Consider the following 22,465-nt stretch of genomic DNA (forward strand, 5'->3'; position numbering starts at 1 on the left):
ACCAGGTTAATTGACTCCACAAACTGACATGCAAGAGCTTGAGAGCATCCGCCCTGCCAGGGAGAGGAAAGACCCAGTACTCACGGGAGCACCAGCAGGGCCTGGAGGTCCTCGAGGTCCCATGGGGCCCTGCATTGGAACAGGAGAGGAGGAGGGTTACTGGAAATGCTTCGCCAGCGGCCTCCAGAGCGCCACCTCCTCCCAGCCAACAGCCCAGACAAAGGACAAAAAGTTACTCTGTGGGCAGGGGCCCTACGGTGGCTGCTCCCTCTCATTTCCCACTCCCCACGCAACAATCTATTTATTTATAGGCACCGTTTGGATGGAGAAGCTGGCCCTGCTTTCTCCTGGCCCACAGCCATGTTTACTAAAGTCTGAGTTTCATTTAGCATGTGCCAAGTCGGAGCTGCAGGGCTGAGATTTCCTGCTGGAAGTCCTGTGGGCGCTGGAGGACGGTGGCTGCTGTCTGCATTCTTCAGTTCTCATTCCAAGAGCAATAGCGACCGGCCTTCCAACAGCTCAGCCTAGATGTGTCTCTCCATCCTCATTCTTCTTGGTCACTCCAGCGCATCATTAGAACTGGCATCCGTCACCATTAAAAACCAAATGCTTTGGGCTAACCACATGGGAGGTTACATAACCTCTGGAGAAGAGCTGCTCTAAGCAATTATCTATAAAGTGAGGTTGTCAGATTCCCTTGCTCTGCGTAGGGCCACCTCCCACCACTCTGGCTGCAAAAAAAAAAAAAAAAAAAAAAAAAAAAAAAACAAAAAAAAACAAACAAACAAACAAAAAAAAACCTGATGTCTTTTCTTACCATTGGCCCTTGCATCACCCCCATCTGGGCGCCACCAGCCTTCTCATCAAATCCTCCAGCCATCTGGGCAGCAAAGTTCTGCAAATCAACCCAACAACATTAGGAGCTTGTGAGGCCCCAGATTGTTCCCTCTCAACAAGGTAAGCTATAAATTGGGATAGAAAGAAAAAACGACGACAGCTCCATTTTAGATAAACTCTAAGTGTTGGAGACTAACCTAGCATTGAACAGACTTGCCAATGATTCCTGAAAAATCGTTCTGGAAATGTGTTATTAGATGCCAGTGGCATCACTTCCCTGGAAGATAAAGTGCTCTTCGGAGGCGCAGGTCATCAGTTACCTGCATTTCATTTTATGGAATTATTTTTTAAATTCTACAATATTAATACATTGTTCACTATACATTGAGAAGTATATACACAATATATACATTCAATATACACTGAGAAGTATAACTAAAATATCGCTTTTAAAGTTTTTTTTTTTTAATTCCCAGGAATTCGATGCCCAGCAAGAGACTAAAATCAACAGCCCTAAGATATTTCAGCAAGGGAAAGAGTAAGAGTCTGCAAGCCACCTACGTACTTAAAACATAGCAAACATCAAAAGGGCAAACCTGCAAAAACTGGACAATAATGTAATCTGTTGGCTGGCTGGATTCCAAAACTGACTTTAACCACACACCTTTGCTCAGTGGGGCTCTTTCATGAGAATGAATGGTTGCTTGGAATGTACCTGGCAAGGACCAGGTTTAAATGTCTTCCAAGGACAGTGGTCACTCTTCTTCCAGGGAACTACAAGTGCCCAGTCATCCCATCCCTCAGCCCCCACACCCACGCCCAGGAATCAACCGCACACAGGACAGACGCCTGGGAGCCAGGTAACTGAAGACTTTCTTTGCAGAAGCCCCGTGAGTGAAAAAAGCCAGCCCTTAGCACCACAGTCTCAAGCCTAATATGTGATTCCACTAAATTACAGGCTCAGGGAAAAGCCCATGGACAGGCTGTGTACACACTGCTGGCAGCCCTGGGAGCCAGCCAGGTGAGTGTGAGTAGCAATTTAGAAGCCACATTCTGGAGGGACAGCCTGAAGGAAGGGGACATAAGGATACTTACTCCACCAAGGCCAGGGGGGCCAGGGGGGCCAGGAGGACCAGGGGGGCCAGGATTTCCAGGGGTCCCAGGCTCTCCATCTCTGCCACGAGGTCCAGGGGCGCCCTTGGCAGAAAGAGAACAGGACACGCACATGAAGCAAGGCCTACTCAAGAACCACCCGTCCACGGGCTGCCCCTGAGGAGGTGGTCGAGCACATGGTGGGGCGGCGATGAGTGGAGGGCGAGACACTCAGGGGACCTGGGCAGCCCACGTGGGTCAGGGAGCATTTCTCAACTCACTTTTTCACCTTTGTCACCACGATCACCTCTGGGTCCTTGTTCACCTGCAGGTCCCTGAAGGCAAAGAAAATGTTGAGATGACGGCATGGCCCGGGGGGGCCTGCAGATCGGTAACTTGAGGAAGGGATGGTGGAAGGGATTTCTCCCTTTCTTACCTGAGGCCCAGGAGGTCCTTTGGGTCCTACGATCTGTGAGACAAAGAAAGAGACACCCACAGGAGGGCATGTTAGAGGTAGCCCAAGATGCTGACCCAGTTGAGACCCAACCCCTGTTGCGAGTAATTTGTACTTACATCCTTGATGTCTCCGGGTTCTCCTTTCTGTCCCTGAAACATGACACAGTCTGAGGATCGATCCATGCAAGCCCACCAAGCCCCAAGCACAAAAGCCTGCCCTGCAGCCCGAGCATTGAGGTGCCCCCTAAAACAGCCCTCCACTGCTGCCTAAAAACCACGGGCTGGGTGAGCATAACATTGCTTCTGAAAAAAGCAAAAAAACAAAAGAAAGAAAAAAGAGAGAAAGTCCTTACCTTTGGTCCTGGTTGCCCTGCAAGTGGAAAAATAGAGAAGAATGAAAAATTTGTGAGATGGAGAAGGACGAAGAACAAGTGCTTGTCACTCCCACGCTCTTGAATGAATTACACAAAGACTAGGACACAACCCAGGAAGGAGGCAGCTTCCTGTCCTGCTGGGATGTTAGGGTCACCGGGGTCCCGGGGTTGCTGAGGTCCCTTGAGGCACAGAGCCGACCCAGACTCGGTTATTGAAAAAGCAGCCAGCATGCAAAAGAATGGAGCGGGGCGTGTGAAGAGAAAACCAGGAGCTCAAGATCTAATTAGCACCAAGAAAGGAAGCACAGAAGCTGGCAGAGGGTCCGAGCCTCTTCCCTCCTCATAGGGTAGGAAGCCCTGCCCGCGGCCCGAGCCCTCCCTGAGGAAGTTAGGGAGTCAGAAGGGTCTTACGTTCAAGCTGGGTCTCCTCGAAGCAAGCACAAAAACACAGCAGGGCATAGGAGTTACAGAGGGCATTGCAGCCAGGGCCATCCCAAATCAGTGACCCCTTCCCCCTTGTAGCAGCACAGTAGTGAGGCAATCAACACTTCCCTCCACACAGGCCTCAGAAATGATCCGAAAATCCGAACCACAAAGGCAGCTCGCCAGTGTTGGGGAAGTGTTAAGGAAGGGCAACTCCTTGCTTCCAGGTCAACTTGCTTCCCCATTGGATGGGAAGGGGAGGGTGAGGACCACCGGAGGGGCCTGGCCATGTGCCTCCCCCTCCTTCCCCCCCATAGGGAGATGGGGCCTGTGTCCAAGTGCTGGGGATGGGTCACGTAGGCCCAGGTGGGCCCGCAGCACTGGTTCTGGCTGGGAGCAAATAAACCCACCAGGGCTCAGGCCTGCAGGGCTCCAGCCCCGCCCGCCTCCCAGAGCCCGGCTCCTCCTTCCCTTATTAACTTGCTTCTTAATTGGCAGTTAATTCCAAGAGAGGTAAAAACAAAAGAAAACTGCCACCACTGTCCCATAGTTCAAAGAGGGAGCCTGTCTTCTGTCTCCCTACAAGCCGGCGGAGACTCTCCCCACTGAAGACCACATATTCAGTGGATACTTAGTGGTCTTCTAGCTGCGGGTGAGAGGACTCTATCTGTGGTTTGGCCCACGGACCAGGGCATCTCCCTTGCGGCTCTAGGGATTTGCGGAGACGATTCCAGAGAGGATACTTTTGTGGAATCACATCTGTCCTTCCATATCTTGGAAGTGTATTTTTTGGGAGGTTTTAGGTGAGGACCGCCCCCGCTAGTGTCTCAGGCTCATTCAATTTCAACCTGCAAGCAAGACGTGGCCCTTCCTTTCAGCCTCAGCTGCTGGGGTCCCATGGATAACCAGTCCCTCTGTTTCGCAGAGATGACCAGCATCCATGGGAGGGCATTTGCTGCACCTGCAAGTAATTTATTTATGTGGAACAGGAAATAAATAAATTACGACCACTGGCAGTGGCGAGGTCAGTTGAGCAGATGGGACAGCACTCTCCGAAGGGGGTCTCGGGGCTGAGGCAGTCTTTCATGTCTTCACAGATTATGTCGTCGCAGAGGACAGTCCCAGTGTCACAGACACAGATTCGGCAGGGCTCGGGCTTCCACACATCCTTATCATTATACCTCTGCCCGTCCTGCACACAGCTGCCAGCCTTCTCTGCACCAAGGGCAGGGCAGGGGAAGCAGAGAGCAAAGGGAAGGAGGGGGTCGGGGGCCAGAAGAGAAAAAGAGAAAGAGGTTGCAGTCAACTTGACATCATTCAAATGTCGAAGAATGCGGGCTCTGGCCACCCAAACATAGAGAACTTGAACATTATTTTTCTAAGCCATCATTCGATCTTCTTGAATAAATTCAAGGCGTATTTATTGTGCACCTTGCGCTATGCTGTCTGTTGGCCCGTGGAAACCAGGACCCAGCCATGAAGGTGACGGGGTGCTACCGGCATCTAGCCTGGGAGAAGCCTGAGGGGGCAGAGGTGAGCTGCACGGGGAGCTGGGGGTGAAACCCTGAACGGGAACTCAGGGACTTTAAAGATGAGGACAGGGGAAACTGGAGAAGACCCCCACCCACCCCCACAGGAACAGCCAGCCTCCAAAAGCAGATCTATGGGGCAGGGTTGGTGGTGAAAGGAGGGGCTGTCAGAATGAGGACCATATCCAGTTATTTAAATCATATTAGAATCAGGATTCTAGGGGCACCTGGGTGGCTCAGTGGCTGAGCATCTGCTTTTGGCTCAGGGAGTGATCCCGGGGTCCTGGGATCGAGTCCCGCATCCCCCCCCCAACCCCCGCAGGGAGCCTGCTTCTCCCTCTGCCTGTGTCTCTGCCTCTCTCTGTGTCACTCATGCATAAATAAATAAAATCTTTTTTAAAAAAAATCAGGATTCTAATTCAATTCCAGGAGGAGGATAGGCCGATTCAGACAATACACTTGGGACCCAAGCAGGCTAACAAAATACCTTGGGAGGCAGAAGGACCAAGGCCCCCTACCCCCCCCACCCCCCCCACCCTCGTGCTGACCTCCAGCCCCCCCCCCCCCCCCCCCCGCTGCTGACCTCTAGCCATAGCCCTCCCTGGAGCGACCCTAACTTCATCAGAAGGCAACACCTCAATGTGGGGGGGCGGGGAGGGCGCAGGGGGCGTCGAAGGCCTGGCCAGGGCTAAGATGAGCCAGTCCGGGCCTCCTGCAAGAATGCAGCCCCGGCGCGGAGCGGCACGGACTCGCCCCTCTGCACCAGCGCCCTGCCGTCTGGAATTCACCCTGCAGACGAAACCTGTGCTGACAAGAGCGCTCCCGGGAGCGCCAAGGGCCGAGGAGCCGCACCACGTGCCAGGGAGCGCCCAGCGCTGTTTTTCTCATCAAAATCTCCAAAGCAGTGGCAGCTGCGGGGGAGGAATAATAGGAAAGAGCCACAAACCAGGTGGGCGGAGAGAGAAATGGGCCTGCCTGCGGCTCTGGAAGGAGACTCTGAAAATCGGAAGATAAATCTTTTTTTTTTTTTTTTTTTTTTTCTTTGCCACCGGGAGAAACCCGCTCCGGCCTTTAGGCGAGATGATCCGGGCGAGGGTCGGGGGATCGCAGGGCGCACCCTGCGTCTCCCAGGGCTGGGCTGCAGCTGTAGAAAGCAGGCGGCGGGGAAGGGGAAGGCGGAGAGGTTAATGGTCTCCCATCCGGACTCAGGAAAGGCCCGATCTCACCCAACAGGGCTCCGAGTGGAAAAAAAAAAAAAAAAGAAAAAGAAAAAAAGAAAAGAAAATGCTGGGAGCAGGGGGTGCACCGGCCTGCGGCTCGGATTTCCCGGGGAGGGGCGGCCCGGGATGCGCGGGGGCGGGGCCGGGGCGCGGGCGGTGGGAGGCGCGGGGGGACTCTCCTGGCGGCCGCTCGGGCCGCGGCTCGCCCACGGACACCGGGAGGGTGAGCAGTAGGATTAAATGACTGGCCCAGAAAGGAGCCAGCCCCGTAACCGGATCCCCTAGGTGTGGACGGAGGAGCCCAGCGCCACCATAATTGCTGCTCGCGGCGGCCGCCGATAGCATCCCGGCGCGCCCGATCCGGTTCCCGTGGTTCCCGCCGCGCCGCATAAAGTGCTCCTTTGTCGCAGGCCAATTAAAAAGTTACCTCTTTCGGGGAACTGTTTTTGCTCCGCCGCCGCGCTGCGCAGGGCTGGAGCCCGGGAGGTGGCGGCGGGCGGGCACAGGGGGGCATTGTGGAGAGGGGGTCGGGGGGTCCGGGGGCGCCCGCCGGACCTCGCCGCTCATGAATGGGGCTTTTCTCGAGCGCACACAGAGCCCGATTCACGGGTCTCCGCAAGGAACCCGTTTAAATAAATACGGGCAGCATTTCAGCCCCATCTGGAAGCCATCGCTGCCAATCTCCCAACGCAAACAAGCCTCACAAAGGAGGATTGAGGTCTCTCCCCGCAGCCGAGGGGCACTTTTGGAGGCCAGGGCTGTGAAATGCAGATGTAGGTCAAAGACAGCGCCTCCCATAAGTTTCTCGAACTCGTGGACGGATGGGGAGGAGGGGCGTGCCCCCGCTCTAGGTTTCTGACATTCCTGACGTCCACGCAGACGGTGCCTTCCCCACCCCACCCCCCCACGCCGCTTCTCTGGGTCCCCTGACCCCTCGGGTAAGGGGGTCACGGGGCTGGGATGCGCCGGGGAGCAAAGTCAACCGCCCCGACGCATTCCCCCCACCCCCCACCCCTGGGGAGAAGGAGGAGCGACTGGAAGATCTGGGCCCCAGAAGCCCTGGAATTCGCTCGCTCCCCGCAAAGCTGCGGCGGTGAGAGCGCTCTGCCCCTTAAGTGAGTGCCTCTAATGCCAGATGCAGAATTGGGGGGCGATCTTAAAGTCACTTAGCTCATTTCACCGTGCACTAAGCAGAGGTCAGTTAGGAAGACAGCTGTGTGGGGATGCACAGGCAGAGCGAAGACAAAAATATGGTCAGTCCGAGCCTGGGGATCACTTAGAGACGCACCGTGTTCCAACAAGTGCCCGGGAGCGCGCCGCCAGCGGAGCGCGGAGCTGGACGACCCGGCCAGGATCTCCTGCCCCGGACTCCCTGCGGCTGCGCCGGCGGCCCCAGTCCTGCCCCCGCCCTGCCCCCGCCCTGCCCCCGCCCTGCCCCCGCCTGGGTCAGCCGCGCTGAGGAACGGAAAGTCCTCCTGGGCCCAGGGCCTTCCAAGCCGTCTCTGGAGACTGCCTGGTGGCGGGAGAGACCAAACAGAGCCTGGTGGGCAGAGGGATTTTGATTTCCCCTCTCATCCTCCGCCCCCCACGAAAAGTTTCCCCCCGCGATTGATTTACAATCTGTAACATACAAAGACGGGGCTGGAATCCCAGCCATCGGAAACAGTGCCCAAACACGTGGGGAAAAAAAAAAAAAAAGAAGAAGAAGAAGAAGAAGAAGCCTCTCTACCTAATACACTTTCCAGGCTTCGTTTGTCCTGAATATAATCCCAGACGGTGGGACTTTACCAAGGGAGGCGATGGAGAGGTGCGATCCGAACCGCCTCTGGACTAGACTGTAAAACTGTCATCCCTAACTATATCCAGTTGAAATTGTTACAGCAATTGGCCATCTGTGCCCCCCTCCCCTGCGCGCGCGCACACACACGCACACACTCAGCCTGCAGCCTGGCTCGGCGAGTTCCAGAAACTTAGAAGAGTAACTCATTGTAGTACCTCCGGGATTTGGAGAGGAAGACCGCGGGGAGGGGGCGCTATTTTCTGGGGCGTCTGAAAAGCACGGTCTGGTTGGAATGTTATCGCCTTTCAGATGGCCTCTCCTCCGGGCAGTTGCTGGACCCGTTAAGAGGCAGGACGAAAGCCGAGCTGAGACTGGGGGCCGCACCTCGCCCCAGAGCCAGCGGGGAGGGGAGGAAGCTGCGAGACGCGCCGGGGTCTCAGAGCGCGGCTGCGAAGCCTCTTTGTGGCCTCGGATTTCAGCCCCGGTTTCAGAGCGTCTCCTTTGTCTGACTCCCCCTTTGAACCCTCCAGCCACCAACCCCTGGACGAGACTGCGAGGTCAACCCTTCGGCGCTTCCTCGCGCCCTCGCTAGGGCGCGTCCCACCTGCTCCTAAGGCCGAGGGGCCGCGCCGGCGCTTCGGGGCGGCGAGGTGCGTGCGTGTGCGCCTGCCTGCTTCTCCACGCTGGCGGAAAGCAGCGCGCTCACAGCTGCGCGCAAACCTCTCCACCCGACACTGCGCGGGTTTCAGATTCCTGCGCGCCGTGGAGAGCGGCCGACGCCTCCACCTGCGAGCCGCACAGGAGGACGCTCGGGCCGGGCGCCCTAACTCGCGCAGCGCCGCCAGGTGAGCTCCTGCGCATCTTGCGCCCCAGGCCCGGCGCGCCGTGACCCCGGCGGCCAACTCCAGCCCGGACCCGCCGCGCTCCAGAGCCGGAGACGGCGCGGGGGAGGGCGCGGCGGGACGGCACAGGGGGGCGCGGACACAGCGAGGTGGCGTGGGGCGACTTACGGACATCCTGGCCGTGACACCGAAGGACAGCGGCGACGAGCAGCGTCAGCAGCACCAGCGTCTGGGGAGCCCCGAGGCGGATCATGGCTCACCGCGGGGCCTGGCGGCGAGGCGGCAGGAGCTCGGCGCGGGTCCGGGTCTCTACCGCGCCCTCATGCAGGAGGCCTTTGGAGCAGGAGGAGGAGGCAGGAGACCCGGCAGCCCAGCAGCGCTCTGCGTCTTCTCGCCTCCGCGGAGCCCGTTATATGCGCCCGGCCCCTCTCGAGACTGGCGAACTCGCCCAAACCGCGGGCCGCCCCCGGCCCCCCGCGGGGCTGTAACCTGAGACCCCGCCCCCGGAGCCGGCCGGGGCCCAGCCGGAGCCCGCACCTGCCCGGGCCGGACCCCCCTCTCCGCCAGCCCTGCTTCCCGGCCCCCGCCCCCCACCCCTAGTGTGCTGAGTGGCCTGATCGGGCGGGGCGCGGAGCCGGCTGCCGTCCTCCCCCCGGCCCGGGGCTGCGGCGCTGCCCCCTCCGACCGCAGGCGGGAAGGGGGGCCTCCGGCCCCTCCCCTCGGAGTTCTGCCCGGATCGGAGGGGCGGGGGGTGTTTGCAGAGGCGCAGGCCGCGAGCCCTAGACCGTGGACGGAAAGACTTGGGAGGGAGCAGGGAAAGTGGTAGAAAGAGGCAGCGGGGGAGGGCCAGGGGGGCTCCGCGCCGGGGCCTTGCGCGGGGGGCAGGAAGGAGGGCGCAGGGGGAGCTCGCGATGCTGTCTGGAACCCTAAATCTTGGAGACGGGCAAGCAGGGCCCGGCCTGGGGAGCTGCCCCGGCCTACCTTCTGGCCGCTTCCCGGAGTACCTGGCCCGGGGGCTCCCACCTGAAGATTCGGAACAGCAGCTCCCAGCCCCTCCCCCATCCAGCTTCTCGAAGAAAGAGCCTCCTCTGGAGCCTTGGCAGACGGTGGCCGGAGCCCATCGCCAGGAAAGGGGCCGGTGTGTTGCAGCACAGAGGGAGACCTGTGTGGAGGGCTGGGGGCGGGGGCAGGCCCCGGGAAGGGGGCTCGAGCGGCCCCGGAGGACCGGGGAGCCGAGGCGGAGCGGAGCTTGCTGCCCAGGTGGGGGACTGTCTAGTTCCAGGCTCAGACGTGGTGTCTGCTCTTCCTGGCCGGGGTCCGGGAGGCCCGGGGGGAGTGGGCACCGGTGCCCGGGCCCCGCGGCTCTGGCCAGGGACGGCTGGTCACTGCTGCAGGCCTGTCCAGGGAGCGAGGAGCCTGCTCCAGCTGGCCCGGTTCCGGGAGCCGGCGGAGGAGCCAGGATTTCCTAGTTGGCCCCCTGGCCCTGTGCTGCTTCCCACCTCCCCTCACCTTGCCCCACCAGCACCCTGGGGCACCTTGGCCCCATGCTGCTCCGGGCTTCTGGGGAGGCCCAGACATGCTCTTCTCTTGGCTCCTGGTCTCTCCAACGATATTAGAGAGGAAAGGACCCCAAATAGGCCTTCTTCCTCTTGAGGACATGGTTTTCTATCCCTGAGGACTGTCAGGGCCCTCAAAGAATTTTAGGAAAAATACAAACTTTCATGAAACTCGGACTTTGGGGTCTGACTTGACCGAACTCCCCTTCACAGCAGTGGGGTTTCTGCTGCCTTTTCCCCCTGGGAGTTGAGGGCACTTGGAAGAAGCTACTTGTATCACCCAGGCTTCGGGCTTCCATCCACCAGGAGTTCTGGGCTTCCCCCTCCCTCTCTCCAATCCCTCACGCTTTGAAAGTTCTCAGAGTAGAGCCCGGAATTCCAAGTGTGCAGAACTTCTGTGCACGTGTGCTGGCCAGAAAGAGAAGTCTCGTTGTTTAAAGAGATGCCTCTACGTTTTGTGCAGTCTGGATGGAGGTGGGTAAAGGATCGAACCACCGGTTCCGACTTCTCTGCCTGCCATGGGCCTTCTCTCGCTCTTTTCCCAGCCTCCTGTTCAAGAGCTTGCATTAATAAGCTCTGTGCCTTTCCTCCCTCGGCCCCAGCCTCTGCCAGGAGAAAGCAGGTCTCATGCCTCAGTGTCCCATGCCCTCCTTGGGGTCTTGAGGCTTGTCTTCTGCCTGGAAGGTAGGATGTCTAAATCCCATGCATTTCTCGAGACCCCCTAATGCAAGCCCCCCCCAGAAGTCGTCTCTGATATCACTAGAACATAACATCTCCCTGCCTTTCTGAATCCCTCTGCATCCACTATTATAGTCTATGCTACATACCTTTTGTGTATGGTTTTCTTTGTTTTTGTTTTGTTTTTTACCTTTGTATTCATTGGTTTTATCTTAGCAATGAGCCTGCGAGCCTCCTGGGGACAAGAAGAGTGCCTAGCACAATGTTAGCCCACAGGAGGACTTAGGTAAAGCCCTGTGAGGTAGTCCCTGTAGATGCAAAATATGATTTCTTTTATGATACAAGCAGTACATAGGCAGCTACAAAGTGAGGCATTCATTCAGTTGACCTCAAATAAAAGTGGCCATAAAAATCCAACCAAAAAAAAAAGTTTTCGTGAAAACCACTCAAATATATGAAAAAATCAAATCCTATTTCAAGGTGATCTAGTTTGGTAGGCAGTGACATGCAACATACTTCTGGGCTAAGCTGATCTAGATTTCATCCTCTAACTCTGTGATTCATCTTTGCCAGTGAACTCTTTCTACATATAAGAGCTGTGGCGTCTTTCCAGTAATCATGTTTCATCTGTGAATACAGTTTAGTTCTCCACTCCCTGTGGGGGAAAACAGAAGTTTTTTCATCACAGATGAGAATTGACCAAAGCAAAATAAAATTTAAAATTTAAATTGGCAAAGCCAAAATAAATTATGGAAATTATTTAGATTCTAAAGTCAACTAGACACCGATATTAATATTTTACCCATTCATGAATCCAAATAACTACCATTTAAAAACCTCTAATTTGTGACTCAGACTAAAACTGAACCTGTATGTGGCAAAAAAAATAAAAATAAAATAAAAAAAAATCACGGATTTGGGGATGACTTACCCAGCAATCTCATTATAGCCAAGAAGCTGAAAAGAAGAAAAAAGCAACCAGTGAGCAGCAGAAGAATCGCCACTCAGAATTCTGAGCAGCCAGGATTTAGGTCATGTACTAAAGCATACACACTTTATGCATACTGGAGTCCCTCTTGCTCAGTGTCCAGTTGATTCATAGTTTAGATATTCTGGTTAACAGGTAATGTCATCTGACCTCCCCCAGTTAGATGCAGAAAGGTAAGGTAGGAGAGCAGTTGTGGGATGAAAACACAATAAGAACAGCAAGAAAGGACAAGAAGAGAGGAGATAGAAAAGCAATGAGAAGTTGCCACAGGGATTAACAAACATGGTAGCCTAGGGCCGACAGGGTTGGGGTCAAGTGCTCTGAGGTCCTATGTGGCTCCAGGGAGTATCCTGGTTTATAGCATTTGCTGCTGTCCTGTGGTTCATAATGACTAACTTAAATGTCCAATAAAATGTTCACTTCAGTGTAATATGGCCTCTTCGAAGAGGCAGGGAAATCTGTGTTACATTTTAGAAAGGTCTCCATTAAACTTAATGAAAATAAGTGTGAGTTCACTTAATGTGACACATCTATCCAGGCAGTGCTAAATTGATGAGGAGGCACCTCGATGTCCAGAACTGCAGACGTGGAATCCAAGAGCTGCCACTTTCCCCACATGGTGGAAGGAGGCATCGATGGCTGAGGATGAAGCTCCCCCATGGCCTCATCATCCACTACACCCTTGACGCCCTATGTAGGTGTACTCCCCACGCCTCCCTGTAGGGAGAATGTCGGACAGACACAATAGCTCCATCTACCCCAAATGAGATCGACTCAGTGAGACAGCTGGATTAATCCAGTCATTTTGTATTGTGAAATAACTGTTCCACTGTGTTCTCCTTGTGGAGGGATATTAAATTTAGACTTATGTAGACACAGACTCACTGGGAAAGATATTTGTAGGTAGACTGTAAAGGAAAGATCTTTCTCTCCCTCGGCACAAATTCCATTTAAAAATAGTGATAAAGTGAGGAAGGATTCACATTCCAAAGAGGTAAACCCACCCCAAATATGGCAGGTGGTGAATGCACACACTTCACTCAGCCTCCAGCCACACCTCACCCAGACGGCCGTGGTGGAGGGAGAGCAGGTCCGGCTCACTCAGTGACACTCAGCTTCTATTGGTTGGGCTCAGTTCAGACAACTTTTCAAGACGTGTTTGTTTTCCTTTGGCATTTTTGGGGAAGAGTAACAGAATCAGGACAGTTCAGGATAGGGTTTCCAGATTTATGGTGTACATTCCACTGCATAGGAGCATAAATGCGTCACTCTGTATTCTCGAACGCAAACAGCGTCAAGAATCGCAGTCTCCTTGGCCCTTTCTCAGCACCACGCGAATCCAGCTCAGCACTCCTACTGAACACCTTCTGCTGTGTCAAATGGGGAGACAGGATTAAGGACTGTCTTTGAATTTGTAAGGGAAACACAAACAGACTGCAAAAAAAAAAAAAAAAAAAAAAAATCCTGTAAGGAAGGTACCCTCCTAAAAAAAGAAAAGGAAAGAAACCACAGAGAAGGGGCGGGGGAGCAAGAACAGCATTCTGGAGGCCATAGAGGAGGCTGGGGAAGGTTTCCTGGGCCAAGTGAGCCTCTGGGATGGGTGGGGTTTTGAAATGCACAGGTATGGCGAGAGCACAGGATGGCTCCTATCACAAGGCCAACAGGCCCACAAACCGGAAGACATGGCCAAGTTCCCAGAAGAGTATGGAGTCAGCTGTGGGGGCCACTGGGAATAAGACGTGGCACTAAGGTTGAGATCTAGGCCACACACAGAGGACGCCATGAATGCCACTGGGTGTCACCGAGTCTGGCCCAGACCTGCCTTTCTTACTTCCCCTCTTTTCCCTCTTGGACTTCTCTCCTACTAGGTAGGCCTTGGAGGAACAAGAGAAAGATGTCTGGGTTTTTCAAAGACTTACTTTTGGAAGAAATACAGAAATGATCTTCCCATTTCACTTTGTTTCTTTCTTTCTCTCTCTCTCTCTCTTTTTTTTCAGAGGCCTTTCATACAAAATCTTGTGTTTTCTTAAAAACACGTGGCATTCAAGCTTTAGGGAACACATGTCTCTCTCATCAGCTCTTGTATGGTGCTGGGGTGAAGGGAGAAGCGTACATGCCTCGTTGCAGAGGTGTCCGAGCACTCGCACCAGAGGCTGCATGTGAAGCATCAGAAGCTTGTCCAGCCACGCCGGCCGTCTCTAAGAGCCAGAGAGCATTTGCCCTGGGCACTCGTCAAGCAATGGCACAGTGCAATGGCTCCAGGGACACCCTTTAGGGGCCACAACCCCGCAAGACATGCGTAAGTGTCTGCTTCTGTCTCCCGTCTCTCTCTCTCTCTCTCTCTCTCTCTCTCTCTCCCTTGAACTCTACACTTACACTAGTACCAGCACCGTGGAGTTGTGCCCTTAGTCAATCATTCATTCGTCCAATCATTCGTCTGTTCCTCAAACCTGCAGGGAAATCCTATGTGAATCTGTCCTCATATCCTCCTTGAGAGCAGGGCCTGTGACTTAGACATTTTGAGTCTCTGTAGCACGGTGCTGTTACAGAGGAAGTGCTCTAAATTCTTGCTACTGGAAGTGTGGTCCATGGACAAGCAATACCAACCTACCCTGGGAACTGTTGGAACAACAGAACCTACTGGATCAGGCCTGGCACTTCACCAAGATCTCCAGATAACTCACATGCCCCCTAGACCTAGCCAAGTGCTGGCCTAAATATTGGTGGGTGGCTAGCTATTTGTGGCCCTGGCTCATGGGGCGGTGTGGCCTGCGGTGACAGATGGCTGGGATCACACGTGCACTGCACCTGCAGGCCTGGCAGGGATGGGGTGGCGGGGGGGCTGAGTCAAGGGGTGGTAGAAAGGAGAAAGGACTTGAGGAGAAAGGATGGACAGAAGGTTATGGAAGAGGCACGACTTTGACAAGCCTGCTGCTGGGGGTGTGAGCCTGTTAACCCTCAAAGGACATCTCCCTCTGAAGTAGGTGGGAGGTCACTTTTCCTGTGCCCCAGATGGGAAATGGGACGAGAGCATGAAGCAGAGGCTGGGTTCCGTGGAGGTGGAGGGAGTGTTGAGGCGCAGCAGGGAGCGGAGGCTGCCGTCCTGCCTCCTTGCCAACAGCCCTTCCACCCTGCCTGCCTCTGGGGGGCTGCTCACCCCTGAATTCTTCCTGGGGTGGGGCTAGGATCATGGGAAGCGAGGCGCCATCCAGGGATGCCTCTGGGCCTGTCAGGGCACGTACACCTTCAGAGAAAGCCAGGTGCCTGGAAACCAAGTTTATTTTGCCCCAGTGGGTGGGGGGGGGGCCTGCCCTCCAGGAAGTCCCTGAAAAGCTCAAGGGAACCAGTGGTAAGCTTCTAGTGGGCTCCCCTGCCAAAAACAACCTCTGGAGGGAGCAGGACAGCGTGTGCTCCCTCCTCCACACCGCAAACCCAAGGAGGGCACCTTGTGTGACCTGGCCCAGGCACCTGTCCAGGGGAGCCGGCCGCACTGCGCCGCCCGCCCGCACCCCCGCGGCCCGGGCCGCCCTCGGCCCAACCCCTCCCGGGCACGCTCGGGCACTTGGGGCCCTGCAGTCCTTCTTGGCTGTCCCCTCGCCTGTCCTCCCTCCTGTCCCCTCTCCCTCCCGTCCCCAGCCAGCACTCCCCTGGCTCCAGCACCAACAAGGCACCAGACACTTGCTCAGGGGTGCAGGGGCCACAAGGCACCAGACACTTGCTCAGGGGTGCAGGGGCCACCAGGGGGGATCTGCTCGGCAGGATCCCTGCTCAAGGACGTGACCCCATCAGAGGAGATACAGGAAGAGCCAAACCCAGCGGTAAATAAGCTGCACTATGTCGCGACCAGGGGTGACAGGCGCTGCGCAGGGCCACGCACGGAAGCATCCTGTTCCAGCCTTTAGCTGAGCATGGCTCTTCTGGACACGGCCCCGGGCAGGGAGGCCAGCTGGGCCACGGCCTTGCTAATCTCGTTAGGATCTCCAGAGAGCTGCCTTTTCCCACCCCTACCTTCACCCTCAATGAGAAGTTTCTTCCTCTGGCAGCTTAGCCACGTTACAGGCGAGGCCCCCACCCCACAAGGACAACCCTCCTTGTCACGCAGGGACCCTGTCCTGGAGTCCTCACATCCTTCTCATGTGAACGAGAGGAAAGAACCCCACTTGCACCTAGCTGCCACCTGTGCCGGCCCATCACGATGTCAGTCTAGTGCCATCCTAGTGCTCTAGGCCTGTCACGATGTCAGTCTAGCACCAGTCCCTACTGTTCTTTTGGGTAAACATAACAAGAAATAAGGGTTGCCCTTCAACTTGCTCAGGTTCAACATGGCAAGTGCGCTTCCTAGCTTTGTCCCCTTGGGCGAATTACTCAGCTTCCCTGAACCTCATCTATAAAACAAGGGTAACAGCAATCTCTCCTGGGCTCACTGCTGGGATAAATGAAGTAACGGATGTGGAGCATCCGCAGAGGATGTTACAGATGAGGCTCAGAGTCACATTTATCCTCCTTGCTCACCACCCTAGTTACTGACCCTCACTCATCCCACCTGCTTGCCACACCATGAAAAAGCAATCTCACTTCCCTGGTTTTAATTGAGTCCCATCTTTGTCCTACCAGTTATGTTTCCATGCGTTTGGATTACAACCGATGGCATCTAGGCTGGTCGATGAATATCCTGGAATTTGAGGTTTGCTGTTGAAGACATTTTAATTATTTTTAAATCGGTAACACAGACTCTTGGTGCACAGACTTTCGGTTACCCGAAAGGCACCCTTGGCACTGGGAACACACAGACCTGATACCTGGGCACAGTTTTTCCCTAAGAAGGAGAACTGGAGCTTGTCGTGTTGTCCTGAGGTCTAGGAAGACTAAAATAGCAACTGACCTTCTCAACACTTACCAGGTTAAACAAAAAGACAAGTTTAATTTGACTGTGGAAAGATAAAGGTGGGGGGTGGGGGAGCCACCTGCAAGGCTTTTTGATCTGGTTTGATGAGAAGTTTGAGAGGATCTAACTCAAAGATGTGAGAGGGAGAAGCTGCTGCTTCTCAGGTCAGGAGAGCACCGATATGATCTTTCCCAGACAGGGAGAGCAATTCCGAATAAACGAAAAAGGTGCCTCATCGTATCTAGGTGTTTCTGTGTCTTCAAATCTTGCTTAGAATTGTGTAGCTTTGTTTCTAAATTACTTGCTCTGATTCTCTGTGATCTTTATACTTAACTGCATTAACAAAGGGTTCCATTTTGTTTGGGGAAATATAGTTAAATAGAAAACTGCATGTGCCAGATTCTTCAAACTATCCACAGGTAAAACAGGGTATCCGCCTGGTGTCACGATTGCAGGCAAAGTGCCCAGGAGCCCGGACCGTGGCTTGGCAAATGCACCTAATAGTGAATGTCACATCACTCTTCTATTAGGGTCGTAAAATACCCAACATTCTCCTTGTGAGTTCAGTTACTGTCTTCAGCTCTTGGTGAGCACCTACCAAATGTTTTTTATTTTTATTTTTAAAGATTTTATTTATTTATTCATGAGAGACACAGAGAGAGAGTGAGAGAGGCAGAGACATAGGCAGAGGAGGAGCAGGCCCCATGCAGGGAGCCCGATGTGGGACTCGATCCTCAGACTCCAGGATCATGCCCCCCGAAGGCAGGCGCTAAACCACTGCTCAACCCAGGGATCCCCAAATGTTTTTTAAATGACAGCACTTAGCAAATGTTAGACTCCCCTAATGTTAATGCCTGTGAGTGTCCGTCCAGTCTGGTGTGTTTGTTTGTTATTGGCGTTAAACTGAAGGGCAGGGATTACTTTTGCCCCACACAGTTTCTCAGTGGAGATAACTCTGAATGGTGATAACTCTGGGATAGGCGTCTAGCCTGAGAACTGGTAAATAGCATGATCCGTGCCGGGGTGGGGAGAGAGAAAGGAGATTTTTGAGAAAAGCTGGTGGACGTAAGTTCATGTGTTTATTAAGAGCAGACTTTTTACCAGGGAAGGGCCTTGGGCTGCACAGCTTGCGAATGTGCAGGTGGCGTATCCACAGGCTCACAAACGGAGCTACCCTTCTCTGCTTTACCAGCTTGGAAACATTTCCTGTAGTTGTGGTGCTCATCATGTCTTCTTTCTTTATGCATGGTGAGTTACTCATTAAAGATGTTGCTGTAGGGCTGAGATATGTGAGCTGGTGGAGGGGAGTTAATCATCCCAGAAGGAGTGTGTGCAAGGTGAATCCAGCAGTAGGATGTGGTGAGTGGGAGTGAGAAGGCAGGAAAAAAAGCAATTTCATTACCCTTCTTTTCCAGCTAACATTTCGAGGACACCGATATTACATATTGTACTGGAGACACAGATTTACGTAATATTCGATTTCTTCTCTTGAATGGCTTATACATTCTTGTAGATCTCTTGGGCATGAAGCAGTGAAAAGAGTATTGGCCTTGGAGTTAGGAATCTACATCTTATACTGACCTGTGCATCTAACTTGCTGTGTGATCTTGATCCACTTGCTCTACTCCGTGGGCCTCAGATGGTTAATCTGTAAAGTGGGGTGGCTGCATGCAGTTGTGTGATGAGAGGCACCAGCTCCACTTTGCCTCTATCCTTTACCCTAATCCTAACAGAATTTAATTTCACTATCAGTGACCCTCCCGTTGAATCTGAAAATCAACCACCGTGAAGCTAAAATAAGAGATCAACTGGCTGAAAGTTTTTCTACCCAGTGTGGCTAAATCAGAGGGAAACACCTCTGCCTCTGGGACTCAACACCACTCGCCCCATCCTACTTGTCTCCTGGGTCCGTGTCAGAGCCCTGCATTTTCTTGCCTGATTCATGGGCCAGTCATGGGTAAGGAAGCATTCCCAGCGCAACCTGGTCATTAACCTTTGCCAAGCTGACATACCCATTGAGCGGTCCTGGATACAACTCGCCAAGAATGCTGACTGATGCCCAAGTAGGCATCACGTAATCACCTAGTATTTATATAGGGTAGTCTACGGACAAAAGCATGAGTGCTCTAACCTGAGCAAGTATTAATTGAGCACCTAATACAGGCCCAGTGCTTGGGCACTCTGAGGAGAACAGAAGAAATGTGTTCTAGCCCCATGGCTCCCTGCCACCAAGAAAGCTTCAATCTTCAACATTTCAAGAGGTGGTCACTCGAATGGGGTGTCAGAGACAAAGAAATGCTCTAAGACAGAGCTACCTGATAGAACTTTCTGTGCTGATGGAGATATTCTGTATCTGTGTTGTTTACTAGGATAACCACTAGCCCCATGTGGTGACTGGGCATTTCGAGTGTGGCTAATGCAACTGAGGAACTGGATTTTTAAATTTATTTAATTTTAATTAAATGGCCATAGTTATCATACTCTCCTACTCAGCATCATGTCCCTGCTACGCAAAGTGTGTTCTGCAGACCGGAAGCATCCCATCACTTGGGAGCATTTCAAAAATACAGACTATCAGATCCCACTCCTATTGAATCAGAACCTTCCTTTTAAAACAAATGAAAGATTTATTTATTTGAGAAAGAGGGGGTGGGGGAGGGACAGAAGGAGAGAATATCTGAGCAGACTCCACACTGAACGCAGAGCCCAACTCGGGGCTCCATCTCACCACCCTGAGATCATGACCCGAGCCCAGACCAAGAGTCGGATGCTTAACCAGCTGAGCCACCCAGATGTCCCAGAATCCTCCTTTTAATAAGAACCTGAGGTCATTTGTTTACACATTAAGTTTGAGAGGCAAGCTAGTCTAGGACCATAGTTCCCAGCTTGACTGCATATTAGAATCACTTGCATACTGGGAAGCTTTTAAAACTCCCTATGTTATGACTGCACCCCAGACAGATTAAACCAGTATTTCTGGGGGATGAAACCCAGACACCAGTGTTTTTTAAGCCCCCAGGTGATTCCAATGCACACCCAATGTTGAGAACAGCTGCTTTGGGGCCATGCAGCCAGCCTGGGTCACACTCTGATGGATGAGTCCATGTGAGGGCCAGCGACTCAGCCTTAGCCTCTAAATTCACTTGTTGGGCCCTGCTGGCTGGGAAGCCAAAGGGAGTTATTCATTCTCAGCAAGTGTAAGAACTGGCTGGGGCTTATGTTTGTTTCCAGCGCCTAAGTGAGATGTTCATTAGTTTTTGACAAAACACGTCCAAATGCCACAGCACCAAAGGGTATTGAGCCAGCCGGATGACTGAAGGCTGGGAAGGGCTGATTCACTTCCTCACTCTGGGGCTGGATACCCTGGCATCCCAGAACAGTCCCATGAAGGGAGCTATTCTTCCCACCTAGGGTGGAGGCTGCCGGTTTTTCCAATGCAACTTGTCTTCAGCTGCCCCTTACGGCAGCTCAACAAGTGCCCAAGGGTCACTGGGGCCAAATAGAAAAGGTGGGTTTTCCTGAAGAGCCAGACTCTCATCCTGTTGATCTGAACAGGACCTGAGAGGCCCCAACCACTTTCTAGTGATGACTGACATTTGCAGAGATGAGTCTTCATCTCCCAGCGGGTGAAGGTTCAAGGAAAGCACATCTGAAATCAGGCTCTGAAGAAACTGGGTCCCGCTAGTAGCAAGGCTGTCTCAAGGGATGGAGCTGCAGCCCCTGTGTGGGGTGTTGATCTCCAGAGTCTCACTGAGGAATATCATCCTTGACTTGGGTCATATGGAGATGTAAATGGTTCACTTTGGAAGTAAGATCCCCAACTATATGACTATTAGCTCGTTTGTCTTGAGACATGTCCATAGCATTTCTTAAGTCTCATATCCACAGCTCTTCTCATGCATTCCACGCTTGACCTTAGGAGACTCGTCCATACAAGGGTGTCCTCAGGTAGATTATGAGAGAGCCAGCTATGATGTTTTGCCCATATTGGGGCAAGGGAGGAGGGCCGGCACTGGGAGTGTCCCAGGACAGCCAGAGCAAGTGCCTCCCTGCTCTCCCCTCCATTTCCTCATCCACCTCCACCTGCAGGTTACCAAGTATCTTGCAGTTATCCAGGTAGCCTTAGAAAGCGTTGTTAGCCAGCAGGCCCCTAAACCACAAGCCACATCTGAATGAGGTTCGTTGTGCTCTGACTGGATATGGGCCCATTTCCTGGGGAAGAAAAGAGGCAGGGGGAGGATTTTCTCCCCTCCATGGCTGCGTAGGTGAGGTTGTGCCCAGTGGAAAGAGAGAAAGCTGCCCAAATGTTAGCACTTCCAGCTTTCTCAGCTCTATTGCTGTCCTGTTGCCTCTCTGACGACTCCAAGCCACCCACCTGCAACGTTGTCTGGACTGTACAATTAAGACTTTGGGAAATGCTCCCTAATTCTCCAATGACGCTTCATTACCATGCTGCAAAGCTTTAGGGCCCAGCAGGCTACTTGGAGGACAAATAGTCCAACCTTCGTGACTTGGAGATAAGGGAAAAGGGGCTAGAGAGCTGTGCTGTGAGCCATATCGAAGTCTAAAGCTAAAGGAGGGGCAGCCCTGGTGGCACATGGGCAGCCCTGGTGGCGCAGCAGTTTGGTGCCACCTGCAGCCTGGGGTGTGATCCTGGAGACGGGGATCGAGTCCCACGTCGGGCTCCCTGTATGGAACCTGCTTCTCCCTCTGCCTGTGTCTCTGCCCCTCTCTCTCTGTGTCTATGAATAAATAAATAAAATCTTTTTAAAAAATAAAGCTAAAGGAGAAATCAATAATATTGATTCCATATCTATTGAAAATTTTCATATTTCATTCATCATTGATGCCTTAAAAGTCTCTTTATCTAAATGATTGAGCTTTTTTATGCACCTTAAAGTCCACACCCAAGGTAAGTGCCTCACTCTAGGCCTGGCCCTGGCAGGAAGGGTGGAGAGTTCCTCAAGGCAACACTAGTTTTTTTGTTTTGTTTTGTGTTTTTATTTTTTATTTTTTATTTTTATTTTTTTTAGTTTTGACCAGAGGCCAAAGGAGAACTTGGGTCTTCCAAATCTGTGAACCTTCTTCTTCTCTGTTGGCTTCAAGTGCAAAGACCTATCTCTCCCAGTAAGTGGAGAGTTCCAGTGGGCAGGGAGCTGAATTTGTAGAATAATAACACACATTTATTTATTTATTTATTTTTATTTATTGCCCAGCCAGAGAAGCAATATTTGAAAATTAAAGAAACTGCAAAATCATTCCTACATATGGGATTGCTGTTGATGGTAGTGTCGAAATATTGTTACTGCAGTGAGACAATAAGAGGTATAGGGACGCATGCCAAGGTGTGGACTAGCTCCCCAGCCCAACCCTCTCTCACCTGTACTACTTTCCACGTGAGGAAACCACTTCTATTCTTTCCAAGCCCAGGCTGATGACATTCTTCAAGAGTTCTGTTACTCACCCAATGCTCCCAGCATAGAGCACAGCCTTAGGGACATGGGTGAACAACAGTCAACAACCAAGCACTGAGGACCACCTCTTCTTTCTGTGTAGTGGCTGCACGATGTGGCACATTCCTCTGTATGGAGGCACCATGATGTACCAGCTGCTCGTTGATGGACATTCAGTTGCTTCTTTTTGTTCTCTCCCTCCCTCTCCTGCTGTCCCCTTTCCTTCTCAATCTCTCTCTCTCCCCCTAACATTTTGGCTGAGGATAGGCCCCTTTTTTTTCCTCCAGGATTTGGCATCATGTTTGTGATGGTATGTGATGCACACGGTTTTCTCAGAAGAGTACATGTTCCC

General features: G+C 53.0%; 1 protein-coding gene across 1 annotated transcript in view; it reads right to left on the bottom strand.

Moving 5' to 3' along the window:
- COL2A1 (collagen type II alpha 1 chain) overlaps positions 1-8,826 on the bottom strand; it is a 30,753-nt gene extending 21,927 nt beyond the window's left edge. The window contains 9 exon segments of the mRNA NM_001006951.1: positions 85-129; positions 818-895; positions 1,933-2,034; positions 2,211-2,264; positions 2,366-2,398; positions 2,503-2,535; positions 2,739-2,755; positions 4,191-4,397; positions 8,722-8,826. Of these exon segments, the coding sequence (NP_001006952.1) occupies positions 85-129; positions 818-895; positions 1,933-2,034; positions 2,211-2,264; positions 2,366-2,398; positions 2,503-2,535; positions 2,739-2,755; positions 4,191-4,397; positions 8,722-8,806 (654 nt within the window). The 5' untranslated portion in view covers positions 8,807-8,826.
- Positions 8,827-22,465: the final 13,639 nt, after the last annotated feature.

Source organism: Canis lupus, chromosome 27 (assembly GCF_011100685.1).
Source record: "Canis lupus familiaris isolate Mischka breed German Shepherd chromosome 27, alternate assembly UU_Cfam_GSD_1.0, whole genome shotgun sequence".
NCBI classification, from domain to species: Eukaryota; Metazoa; Chordata; class Mammalia; order Carnivora; family Canidae; genus Canis; species Canis lupus.